The sequence below is a fragment of the Acipenser ruthenus genome, chromosome 16 (genome assembly GCF_902713425.1).
Source record: "Acipenser ruthenus chromosome 16, fAciRut3.2 maternal haplotype, whole genome shotgun sequence".
NCBI lineage: Eukaryota > Metazoa > Chordata > Actinopteri > Acipenseriformes > Acipenseridae > Acipenser > Acipenser ruthenus.
Window position 1 is genome coordinate 7,178,843 of NC_081204.1, and position 14,152 is coordinate 7,192,994.

General features: G+C 35.9%; 1 protein-coding gene across 18 annotated transcripts in view; it reads left to right on the plus strand.

Annotated features, from left to right (window-relative positions):
* The window catches only part of LOC117412385 (microphthalmia-associated transcription factor), a 43,621-nt gene that overhangs the window by 7,643 nt on the left and 21,826 nt on the right, over window positions 1–14,152 (plus strand). The window contains exons 1-2 of one of the 18 annotated variants that reach the window (XM_034020743.3): window positions 6,659–6,760; window positions 12,564–12,646. The exons of 12 other annotated variants lie outside the window; for them this stretch is intronic. In XM_034020743.3, the coding sequence (XP_033876634.2) occupies window positions 12,591–12,646 (56 nt within the window). In that variant the 5' untranslated portion in view covers window positions 6,659–6,760; window positions 12,564–12,590. Of the gene's footprint in view, window positions 1–6,658; window positions 6,761–12,563; window positions 12,647–14,152 lie in introns of those variants that run through there. 5 more of the 18 variants (XM_058988636.1, XM_058988639.1, XM_058988637.1 and 2 more) reach the window with 5 other exon arrangements.

Consider the following 14,152-nt stretch of genomic DNA (forward strand, 5'->3'; position numbering starts at 1 on the left):
GAAGCTGAGATCCTGGTGTTTCAAATTAAATTAAATATAATAAAGGGCTGTTCTAGAAAAGCAGTTATTGCCAGCAGTGAAGAAGGTCAAATCCTTGTTATTTTGTTTTGTTAAGGCCACCACACACCAGACGCGATGCGATTTTTCATTGGGCGATAAGATACTTTCGCAGCTACGTGACCACACACACCAGAAGCAACACAAAGGCAATGCAACAGATTGGAAACTGCCAAATCAATAAAACTAACAAAAAATTGCAATTGACAAAACTATGCTCAAGACCGTTACATATTCGTCAACATGATGTAGTAATTATGAGTACCTTCTCAGATGGTATTTCAACATATATGGCAATAAATCATACATACCAGCCATATCCAGTTCCTTCGAAATTGGCTGTTTATTACCTTTCAAATCTGTACCATTATAATTGCAGTGATCTTAGTCATGTTTATGGGTATTTTTTCACAGCAAGTATTAGCTTTTCCTCTGTCATTTTGGATTTTGCTTCACACTGCTGGACCATGTGCATTGAAGCTGTTCTCTGATTGGTCAATTCCCTAGTTCGCAAATCGCAAAAAATAGGATTAATTTCTATTTATTTCACATCACCCTGGTATCACAACCCTGTGTCACCTGTCGTGTCTCCTGTGGTTTGAAAGATACTTATCAAAAGTATAGGTTCTATTCATTTTGTCCCATCGCTGCACAGTTTCGCTTGCCGCATCGCGTCTGGTGTGTAGCAGCCTTTACTGTGGTTCAGTTGTAAGTTGGCGATGCCTCTGAAAGCTGTAATGTAGTGTAAGGCATTAAAGGTAACGCTTCCCTAATAGGTAAGATCATTAAAATAGAGGCTAGTGAGTGTTAATGTGAGCTGGCTAAAGGAAAGAAAAAGCTTCATGTCCCTGAATTGATCAGATGCAAACCATCTATAAGAATCTGGAATCAGGAGAAAGAGCGCAAGCTTTAAGAATGAATTACTACAAAAAAATTGTTAAAACACCATTTGGAATGAGAAAGTGAAGCATGTACAGCATTGTCAGTTCTTCTGGAAGTCACTTACCGTTAGCATATGACTTACTGTACTGTAACCTAAAACAGTGGATTTTCCATTCACAAAAGAGCTTGCTAAGACTGGCCCTGGTGTGGGCTTCTTAGACAACAGAACTTCCTTATTTGAGTCGTAGAGGCCCAAAGCAGCAACCACCAAGACATAGTGTGCTTTATTTGAGATAGATAACACACTGCAGCTGTGCTGAGCATGTGGCTTGTTGGATGGTTTTGCAGGAATTTATGGAAAAAGCCAGTAAGTAATGACAAGTTGAACAAGACAGCGACAATATGTGACCTGTTTGTCTTATGTGCCTTGAAATCCCTGCAATGGCTCATTAGAAATACAAAAGGTACTTTATTGTACACGATACAACTGGGCTCCTCTTTTGTATGTATGTGTAACTGTTAATTTGTTGATTTCAGATATTGGTCTGTAAATCATCAACACAGAGCAGTGAAGTGTTTGTACAGAAGGCTTATAGTATTTTTCGGATGTATTTTTTGCGTTGCTCGGAATGTTTGCTCAAAATGTTTTCTCAAACGTGTATTTTTTTATTTATTTATTTCTTAGCAGACGCCCTTATCCAGGGCGACTTACAGTTGTTACAAGATATCACATTATTTTTATATACAATTACCCATTTATACAGTTCGGTTTTTATTAGAGCAATCTAGGTAAAGTACCTTGCTCAAGGGTACAGCAACAGTGTCCCCCACCTGGGATTGAACCCACGACCCTCCGGTCAAGAGCCCAGAGCCCAGAGCCCTAACCACTACTCCACTACTCCACACAATATGAACGCTGCATTTAACAAGTGCAGCTGGAGGGTTTCAAACAACCAATGGTTAATATTTGGGAGAAGTGACTTCTTTTAGCATTTACAGTACTTGTTTTAAATCTTCATTTAAAGCGTACATAATTTTTTCAAGGGCATGAACACTTGGCTATTTTTGGTACGGATGTTTTCTTGCTGTTGAAATGTTACTCACAGTCAAGTTCTGTGTTCACTGAAGTACTGTGAAACTACTATTGAAGATTTGATTTAAATGCACATTAAAACGCTTCAGAAGTAGCGGTAACGTTCAATATCAATTTCATGAACCAGACCGTTCTGTTTTGTGGAGCTAAACTGTATAACTTTTAACTTCAGGGTTCAGGTTAAACTCTCACTTGCTTGTTCTAAAGATTTGTAAAGCACAGCATTTTCATTCCGCTGACACTTACAAGCACAGCTTTGGGTCCTAGTCTAGTGAAATGACAATAGCACATTTTCTGAAAGAAATACAACCATTTGGGTTGTATACATGTAGTAAGAAACAACATCGTTGCAGCTACTGTAGAAGCAGGCACAGCCATTCTTCTGACCCGTTCCTTGCTAGTTTTATTTTGTTAAAATTGATGTGTTCATATTCAATGTGATGCTCAGGACATAGCTAGAACCATGATACTATTTGTAAAAACTTTAAATTTTATTTCTAAAAACTTGCAAACAGTAATTCTAAATATGTACTTTGGTCAGCTGCAGTTCCACTCTGCACACAACAGGTGGCAGTACTTTGTGAACCCATTCAGAACAAAGCAGTCCTGGAATCTGTTGGAACTTGGAAGAATATTAATCCATACAATATTCTTTTTGAGAAAATAAATAAATAACCGCAAACTATTTTCAAAATCTGCTAGTGTTCCCAATCTTGCAACTTGCTGTACTGGTGCTTAAGACCAGCTGTTGAACAATCACTAGAAATCATTGACTTTAAAGAAAAACCTTTCACCCTGTTGCAGAAATCTAGATATTTTTAATGGGAAGTCCAGTCAGAATTTGTCTGTAAAAAGGGTGGAGTAAAAGAAAGAAAGACCCATATTCCCTTTTAGACTAAAGTGACACCTAAGAGATGTGTCATTCATATTAATAGTGTATACTTGTCATTGGTTTTCCCCTGGTGTTGCTAACCCACTCATTAGTGAGTTTGCAGAGTGCGTCAACGTGTTTACTGGTAGTTGGTCACTAACAGAGTATTTGATTAAGAATAGTAACACATCTTTAACAACCTGAACTGTAATTACTGTGTCAAGATTAGGTGATTTTTTTTTTTTTTTTAAATGTGCATAATGAGAAAAAAAATAATATATATATATATATATATAATATATAATCTTGATGAAACAGGCTGACCTGCAGACCTCAATACACTCTCTCTAATATGTGCGTGTGTGTAGTAGACATGTGCAGAACTATACTATATTTAGGGTTTCAAATCATAACCTGAATATTGCAGACTTTTTGGGTGAGAGAGATTTCCATTGCCTCATAGTGTTGTCGGTCACTGGATGTCTTTGTTGATAAAGGTGACTCCATTTTCTTAAATCTTCATTAAAGGGGATGTTTATCTAGGCGAAACCTGCCAGATATAGCTGTCCAAACTGCTGTCCCATCAAACAGCTTCTAAACATACAAGATCATCTCAACACTGACACCACAGGGTTAAGGTTCCTGAAGAAATGCAAACAACTTGCAGGCTGTTATAATTACATGCTTACTGAGTGAACATCCTGTTGAATTACAAGAGTGTTTTTTACAGTATTGGATTTACGGCCGTGGCAGAGTATGTGTAATACATTTACTTGCTTCTGTTCAAACAGTTTCAATTTCAGTGAACTACAAGGGAATCAAGACACTGATTTCTCTGTTATTAGCAATCAGCCTACGGTATTCCAGTTGCTTGTTACATCCTTGTATACCTTGTACAGTAGCAAAAAATGCACCCTGTAGGTTTTATGTAACAGGTCAATTCACAAAATATTTTGTATTTATACATTCATTTGGTAATTCATATTTTACATGTACATAGCCTACTAGTAGCCTTGCAAAAGGCTGTGATCTAGACTGAACAGCAGAGGTTAAGCATTTTGATTGACAAGGGCAGATGTGCGATGGGGTCTTTACTTGTGATTGTGTAAGCACATTACTGTACACTGAGTCACATCTGAGGTTTAAATGAATGTTTTGATCGTCTGCCCCGTGTTCCTCCTGGGTTATTATTCAAGCTACAAAGCAGAATAAAGCATAAAGAAAGTAAACAAATTGAATGGAAATTAGACTTACTTAGCAGATGCATTTGTGCTGAGAGGAATTTGTGTTTAGTATGTTGCTTGTAAACTATTTAGAGAGGTGTGTTAAAATGAGTCCCCGATAGGGTCATGACTTCACTGTTTGTTTGTTAATCCAAATGAAATACTATGAAGGGGTTTCACACTAGCAAGCCTGTCCTGAGGGAGACTGAAGATTAACTAGAGATACAAGAATACTATAAACAATTCAACCTCGGTTATCTCAACTGGTGGATAACTCGACACCTTCGCTTAATTCGACAGTCTTGGTCCCAGATTTTCTCCATATGAAATATATGCATTCTGCCTCTTAATTTTTTTTAATTCGACACCACGCTTTACTCGTAACACTTATTAACGGTGCCGAAAGGATAAAAACTATTAAAGACTAGTTGATAACTCGACACCTGAACTTCCAGAGACTCCTATCAAACCGGATAAAGCCATCACCTCCCTGGACACGGTTCAGATGTTTTTGGCTCAAGAGGGCACAGAAGATACTTGAAACTCCTTGTCAGCAGAACTTTCAAAGCTCGTGTTTCTGCATGTGAAACAATCGACAATGCTTGATTTCTGTGTGAAACTGTAAGTTGTTTATTATCATTTTTGTTCACAGAGTTTATTCTGTGTAAAGTACGTTTGTTAACTTTTGCTATTTAAGCTGTCAAATTAGACAGTATAAGCCCATACCTAAAAATATAGTCAACAGTTTGTGGTTGGATTGTTTTCGTAAAAATAACACTGTAGTTATTTTATTAATTCTTATTTCAATCAAACTATACAAGTTGTACTGAGTTTGTACAGTACTGTGTACTGTAATTGGTTCATTTACTGCAGTTCCTTCAACCGTTTTCATAAGGTCATTTAACTAAAAATAAACTTGTAAATACTGTAGTCCTGTAAACGTGTGAGTTCTGTTACTTATATGCATGTTAATGCCACAGCTCACGTGCACCCCTGGTTAACCCGATACCTCGGATAAGTCAACACTAAATGGCATCCCGGTGGGATGTCGAGTTAACCGAGGTTGACTGTATACACACACGCACACACACACACACACACAGTACGTGTAGTTCTCAGTGTGGCCACTGTCGACTGGCTGTGCTGTTTATGTACATTACTGTGCATTGTTGTATGTTTGGTTAGGGATGCTCGCCTCCTGATATTTCTTTCTTTCTTTCAGAAGTATTTCTAACTCCAGGGTTAGGCTCTTTTGCTGTCATTAATTTGGGCTTTATATGGTTAGATAAAAAAAAAGAAATCAACTAGAACACTTACTGTGGTATTTAAATGTATGATAGTCACTATACTATAGGAACAATCTTTGTATTTTTAGCATATATTGCGCAAGGAAACACTTGAGTCATTGAAATGTTCCTGTTTTTAATGACCACTTAGAATATAAAAAATATCCATTGAACATTTTCCAGTTCCTAACTGATCTTATTGGTAAAATTGGATAAAATTGGTTTACACCCTTAGATGAGTCAGAAGCATAAGGGAATATGACTAAATAAAGTTTTATAAAATTGATGGAAGGCTGCTTTACAGTTACTGAACCTTTTTGTTTTCCACTGGCTGTATAATGTTCACCTTACTTAAAAGTAATACAAATATTAACCTTGAAACCTCATATACTGTAAGATGCAAATGTGGCACGTCCTACTCTAGTGTATGCAACGGTATGCAAAGGAGTAACAGGATTGTTTTTTTTTCTGAATATTTCTATCCCATTTACAGGCTTAATTTTTCTGTCATAATAGCCTATTCAAAGTGTACCTCAAGAGTTTTTAAATCATGTGTAATACATTGAAATTGGCAAAGTCATACTTGGTATACTGGCTATTCTGTTAAGGAGGAAACAAACCTAAATTCTAAGAAGTGAAACTTGTGTCTCTATAACTGTATACATTGCAACACTTATTTTAAAAGGTCAACAAGTCTTGCTTGTAGTCCTTTCCATGCATAGCGCAGCACACATGCTCAAGTATGTGTTTATGTTCATCAGCAGTGTTCTTAGGTAAAGAACTTTTGTTTACTGTACGTATTTGCTGCACCTTTTAAACCATGCATACACATGCAAAAAATATCCCATTTATTCCCTCATTGTGAATTTTAGAATTAGTTGTATTGATGGTATGCTGTGAAAAAAGTGCATTGAAATCACATTAAATTTGAGGTACAGTAGTGGGTGTTTGGTTTCACATTGCCTATATATATATATGTAATTATTTATAGTTACTCAATTTCTTTCATTAATTTCAAATGAATGGTCCTCTGCACCTGTATACTAATCCTCTGAAGGTCCGGGTTATTTTTAAAACATGACACTGGGGGCTAACTCTTAGTAACCCACAGTTTACAGGGTTCAGTTGCACACCTCCTTGAAAACACTTAAAGATTGTGTTATTTCCAATCTTCCTATGTTAAGCAAGGTGCGGGCAAAGCAAAAGGAGATGGAAGTAGATTGTGGGAGTGAGTAATGTCAGTTTCCGGAGGTAATCACTCAGCAAAGGCTTAAAGCACCACTGGTAATAAAGTTCTTTCTTATGATTCAAAGCAACAGTGTAAAGACAAATCCATGAAGATTATAAGGTAGGAGACTAGCTTATGCTGTTTAACATGAACACATTTAATGTTAAAATACATATTTGAGTGGATGTGCTTTAAAATAGTTGTGGTTTTAAATGGCCTAAATGGTTCTCTAATGAAAGTTATTGTTACCTCTTTTTTGGTCTTTGCAATAATGTTGCAATCAGTGAGACAGCTAGCAGAACACGATGTTCAAAGTGTAGTATGAAATATTGTAGGCAGCGTTGATCACATTTCAGTGGAGGCTTGTGCTCATATTTAGTTTATTAACAGACACATTCATTCCAGGACAAACACCTGTCGATCTAAACAGCAGCAGATCATATTTTTATAGACCTCTTACCCTTTGTTAATTATTAAAACAGTAGCAGTATTTAGCCGGTGTTTTGTGACAATACTCTATGCTGCCATTGAAATTCTAACAGATGAAACACTGGAAACAATTAGCCTGTTTGCTTGTACTGTATCTTGTTGTCATGGGAGTAATATTGAACTGATAAGAGATGAGTCTTGATGGACTGAATATCTTCCAGTCTCCAGCGTTTCACATGCTCTGTAGAACGTACAGTATTACCGGTGATGTGTAGATACATCTTTATAGGAATTGGAAGCCAGTTGCCCAAAATGAGATTCATCCAAGAGGAAGACAAAGACGTTTCTGTCTTGATGCATGCTGGTCTTTCACTGTTTTTTTTTTTAGGAACACCAGTCTTTGTATAATCACATCTTTCATAACTAGAGGTCAAGCATGGGTGATGGTTATGTAAGCTTTACTTTGCTACCACTTTCACCTGGACTTTGCAGTAAACAGGATATTGTTTTAGTGTGAAATACTTTGCATTGAATAAACGGTATATGTATTCATTTTTTGGTGTGGATAGTTAGAGCAACAACAGAGATTTTCATGACCTCTAGTTAGCGTTATTTGATGTTTAAACTTTTTCAGTGCTAGTTCACCAAATATTGTATTCAGTATATCTATAATACTTGCTAACTGATACATAAATGCATACAACGCTTTTTTACTCAATACTATTCTCTTTATGAAATACAACAGATATATAGAAACATCTTTTTACAGAACATTTTAAATGCAGCTTTGTTTTAATTATTGTTTTAGAGCTTCTGCTTAAGGGAGATTAGCTTAATTAGTGTAGATCACATGATTTGTGTTGGATGTAATTTGTTTACTTGGTGGAAATGGCCCAACTAGGGGAGAGGTCAAAATTGACCAGCTAACAAAAAACACATAATTGGTCCTATATATGTCTGTCTTTTGTACATTTATAACCTTGTCTCTTACACGTTAACAGATACAAGATGTGTAATTTTTATTAAAACCTAGCTGCTTTCCATTTAGGGTGCACAACTGAAGAAAAAGGTGAACTCATAGAGAGCAAATTTACAAATTAAGTACACTTTATTAGAAAAGTAGGGAAGACAGTGTTGTACAAAACAAAGTTAAGCAGACAAATGTGTACTGGTAGACAAATATTTCAACAAGTGCCTTCTTCTGTGTACACTCATTAAAGAACTAGCCAAAACTAAGTAAGTTCTTTATCTTATAATTCAGAAACATTTTAAGTGGATGACAATTGTAATTGCTTGTAAAATGTACAGCATTTGTAGACATGCAATGCTGCCTTTTTAAATATGTTCAATGCACAAAAAAACATGTGACATCTTAAGTCTGAAACAGATGAGCAAGCAGCATTATTGCATTCTCAAAAATAAGTACCTACAGTGTTCTAGAATCTTGAAGACAGGTGCATAGAAGAATGAGAAATTGAGAAGTGTTCCACTGGATCATTTTGTATGTTTTGAATGCTGTTATGCAAGGACCAGAGGAAAAAAAAGACGCGATTTTAAAGCAATGAAGGGCTGCTTGCACTACTTACTTCCACAGTAAGTAGATATTGTTGGCTGACCTGCCATGTGTTACATATGTGGCTGGTAACTGACATCTTTTAAATGCAGGACAACAAAAAGGGTTTGTCAAAACTAGGGGCCCAATTCAATTTAACTGGGAAAAGTGCTTTAGGAAAATAATCACATTCATGCAATACACAAAAAATGTGGAGTACTATTTATTTTGGTTCATGACATAAAACTAAACATTAATTTATATGTTTATAAAAAGCTGTTCACAGCCAGAATTCAATTCAGTTGGGATACTGTATAGTTAACGAATGCAAAGGATTAATAAAATAGAAGTTTGTTTTAGAGGCTTTGTCAAATTCACACATTTTGCTGTCAGTTTATTTTCACTGCTTATGTTTTTTCTGTAATGGGTTCCAAGATAAAGCCACATAGTTTTTTTGCTGTCAGTTCAAGATTGAGATAAGATTTCTTTGCAAGTGAAGGTGACATTGAAGCAGGGCTCAACGCTAACTTTTTTTTCTTAGGCGCACATGTGAGCCCAAGTAAAAAATAAAAGTAGGAGCACAGTTTAGCAAAATTAAGTGCACTAACTTTAATTTGCTGTTTTTTCCCCTTTTTTACATAGCACTTTAGAGTTTAATAGTTTTTCATTAACAAATATAATAGATAACTTTTTTCCAATTCAAATGTTCTTTCTTTTAAGCGTTTTACAAAAACATAAAGTCTCTTCAATTATCTTTCATTTCCATTAGAGGTTTTTTGTTTTTTAATCATCAACAGAAACAATTTCTTTGGATTTCTGCAGTGAATTAATTACAAGGTTATAATTGTATCAAGAGGTTCTGGTGAATGCATCATAAACCACAAGAGCAAAGTCTGAAATTATAACCTAAAGTAATTCACTGCAGTCCCGTTTGTCATTTTTTATAACATATGGATTCCATGAATTTTGTTAAAATTAATAGGTTTTTAATTCTAAAACACAGTAAAGCATCACATATGAATTGCTGTCAATCAATGTGGAGATTGCTGCTTTTTTAAATAGCGGTCTACATTTCTACATTCTACTTTTCTCGCCTACTTGTTGTAGGTATGTTTCATAAGGTTTATATTGAAGGCCGTTTTCTTTGTTGTGTTTTTGTTTTGTGGTCTCCAATGAATCTCTCTAGCTTATTGTGTAGTGTGGTTTTAAAACGGGACAACATTTTCAAATAAAAGTGACAGTCACCAGTTTAACGGATCTACATAGAATTCTAAGAAAAATAGTCGGGACAGTCTTAAAGAGGCGATGTGTCGTCACATCGCATAATTATGACTTTTACAGAACGCTGATCAAGCACACATCATTACAGGCACTTACCGGTAACAGTAGAGCCTTTCTAGGAATAGAAATAATGAAACCATGGACAACAATCCCAGCTACACACAGTGATAAAAATACCGGTGTGAGATACAACTTATCCGGAAAACAAGTTTTTTGTTTTTCAGATCCATTTGTATTTGTAGCTGACAGAATTTGTATTTCTGATCAGTTTTCGACATTGTGAAAGCAGTTGTTGCACACGTGTTCCTACAACAAAACTGTCGCACCAACTACTTTTTTTTTGTTGTTTCATGTGACCAAATCGGGCGCACCTTAGAGACTTGCATTGAAAGTGAATCAGGAAGAAACATCACTCTCTAGTGTTGCGTGCTAGTATGTATCTGCAGATAATACGAAATACTGTTCTATTCTATTTCCTACCTTTTAGAAAGAAATACACTGGGGACATGTGTTTATGTGTCAAATGTTATAAAGAAAACTTTTTTGGATGTTAGTGTTTTTTTCCAAACTGAATAAATCACCCTGCGGGAGTGTTTATTATACAGTACCACTCATGCATTTGATGTAGAACTAATATACATTATTATTATTTGATGTAGAACTAATATACATTATTATTATTATTATTTATTTCTTAGCAGACACCCTTATCCAGGGTGACTTACAATTGTTACAAGATATCACATTATACATTATTTCACATTATACAGATATCACATTATTTTACATATAATTACCCATTTATACAGTTGGGTTTTTACTGGAGCAATCTAGGTAAAGTACCTTGCTCAAGGGTACAACAGCAGTGTCCCCCACTGGGGATTGAACCCACAACCCTCCGGTCAAGAGTCCAGAGCCCTAACCACTACTCCACATTGCTGCCCATCTCTGGATCCTGGCTGCCACCCAAAAAAACTCAGATTCTAAAAGTGTCGCTTGATGGAAACATGGTCAAATTGAGTGGAGAAACCAGCAAGAAATGACAGCGACAGTATCTCCTGTATATATTGAACGTGAATGTAAGGCCTCAGAGGTCAAAGAGATTCTACCTGGTTGTGCTTACAGTTGTCCCTAGCAGCTGTGAACTCCATGTTCCAGTGAAGTGTTTTATGGCTGCATTGCTTGTTTACACCTTTCAGAAGCTGGCGTCGTTCCCAACAATACACAAATAACTTTCAAAAGAGATACAGCAATATTCCTCTTGAGTGGTTATCAACACAGCCGGGGAAATACAGCATAATGTTTTCATATGTATATTACAGTATAATACATATTGTTTCTCCTGTCTGGAATAAGGTTTGCAGTGACATCTGTTTTTCACTCTTCCAAAAGGTTATTTTTCTATCACCCAGCTTGGGCAGAAGAGTGTTAAAGATAACATAACATTGTTTTATTTATTCTGCTGTACTTGCCTTGCATTTCTGTATGTGCATTTGTATGTATAGCCTTGCCCTGTCTGTAATTGTGCAGTACAGCTTTACCATTCACAGGAAATGTTTGTCCCTTCTTCTTGAGCAATAGGAATCAAAAGCCCCAATTCATTACAGAACATGCATTTAGTCTATAACAGTTGATCAAATTGCTAAGGCTTTTAAAGGATTGGTCCAATAAACAAGACACAGTACATCCAGGTTAATATTAAGTTTACAGTACATACTTGACTGGAGTAATCGGTATTTGCTTTAGGAAGGAAGCAGTAAGAACAGCTTATATTTTATATGTGCTGAAAAAAAGTGGGTCACTATTTAGTTGTCAGAATGTAAAACTGAATGGTTTAATATTATTATTATTCATTTCTTAGCAGACGCCCTTATCCAGGGCGACTTACAATTGTTACAAGATATCACATTATACATTATTTCACATTATACAGTTATCACATTATTTTTACATACAATTGCCCATTTATACAGTTGGGTTTTTACTGGAGCAATCTAGGTAAAGTACCTTGCTCAAGGGTACAACAGCAGTGTCCTCCACTGGGGATTGAACCCACAACCCTCTGGTCAAGAGTCCAGTGCCCTAAACACTACTCCACACTGCTGCCCACTAATAAATGTAGAGGTGTTTCTTTTGGATATAAATACTGCGCTAGAGTACACAAAGCAGTTCTTAATATTATCCAAAGGAAACTATATGATGTAGCTGGCAGGACATCCATTTTCAATTAATACCCAAGAAAGTTCTTTGTTGAAAAAATAGAAAGCAGTGGCAGTTGTTTTTCTAAGAGTACAAATAAAGATACATGTCATAGTTGTAATAGTGATTAAATTAAACATGTGAGTTATTGATAATTGTATTACAAAAGAAGCTTGAATCAGTAAAAGCAACATTGGTTATACCTGTGCAAGCTCATTTTATACATGAAACTGTATGAATAGTTCTGCTGTCTTGTTGTTCAATGTAGAGGTTGTACTGTGCTGTATTGTTTCTCAGGTAGGTGCTGGATTAAACAGGTCTGCTGTTTCAGACATAGGCTAGGGCACCGGCATTCATGACACTAAGCTGTGTGTGGATTGGAGTTGCCAGGCCCTTATCAGGAGCCTCCCCCAGTGACACATGCACAGCTCGAGCTGAGTTTGACTTTCACTCTCCTCCAAGGGCTTGCAGAACACCTTTAAGAAAAAGATGGAGGCTCTTGGAATACAAATGTTCAGACCATGCTCCTTTCGAAGCTACTACCTGTAAGTACCTATTATTGTAGAACAGTTTGTGTAAATACATTATCGACCGGGACTGATTGTGTATCCTCCTAGCCTTGAGAGGTTTCAGTATATTCAGGTTTAAATGTGGGAATCATTTTATTATCTGTTACTAATTTGTAAAAACTATGCTATTGTATAAGCCATTATGAAAGTAAGTGTGGCTTCTTTGCATTCAGTGTGCACCTGCTGATACTAATATACCAGTAATTAATGTCAAAATGCAGCAACATACGTATACAAATATCAGTAATGATGGACATTAAACATATTACAACAAACTAAAACAAATGTATTTGGAGTTTAAATTTTAAATAAAAAGTCTTTACTCACCTAACTTATTATTAATTCTGCATTAAAGGCTGATATACTTTTTATACTTTTCAATTTTACTTGGAGCAACCTACCATTTAGAGATAACATCATACTATTACTATAACAAATGCAAATTATAATATAGAACGTTTGTAATATTTTACTACACTTATGTACTATTTTTTATTTTACGGAACAATTCAGTGACCTTTACAGTTGATAACTACATCCATTCACAACTCCGCTGCTGCTAAGTAAGAACAATGCTAAGGCTTTATGTATTGCTGGTCTGAAGTATGGGCATTGAAGCGAGTCAGCATTATGGGGTCTTATTAAGTCGAGACTCATGCTAGAGCCACCTCCAGAGCTGATTAATTATTTACTGAAGTGTTCTTGGGCCATGAGAGAGGTTTTGGTTGAACTGAAATAGCATTGTGTTTAGTAGCAGTTTCCCAGCTTGTGGAGGTGTACACAGAAAGATCCATACAATACAGCGTTTTCTATTTTTAGATCTTCCATTGTACTGCTGAAGAAAATTGCTTGCTGCAAATGGGAAATGGTCAAATATTTACTGTGCTTATCCTGTTATTGGACATGCATGTAAGAGGCTAATATGTTTATTACTGTACTCTCTGTAAATAAAAAAAAATGTATATATTTTTTAAATTTATTTTGTAATCATTATTTTAATTAACTTTATAATGGACATTTTGGAAATGAAGAAGTGTGATGTCATTGGGAATAGGCAGTAATGTTACAGCATATCTCACTGCTGGTTTACTTTAATGAAATGCAGGTCCAGTTCAATTATAGAATGTCTATCTAAAATGAAAGAAACATTACTAGGTGCATGCTGTTTTGGATAACAGTAATCAGGTGCTGACAGTAAACTCTGTTCTTCATGTGCCTACTGAATCACAGTGGGTTCAGACCTAACATCACCATATCCAACCAACATCCAAAAAGAGCAAATCATTTCTAGAACTTGAGCCTGCCTATATAGGGAGCAGGTTATTATCCTGGCTGGGGTTTGAAAAGTGGAAGCTGCTGTACTTACACTTGTTTTTCTATTTATATGAAAGAAGAAAACAACACTTATCCAATTGTGATGACACTTGGTTTATAAGTTATTTGGTAGTAGCGAATTGTGGGGATACTGTATATGGAGGTGCC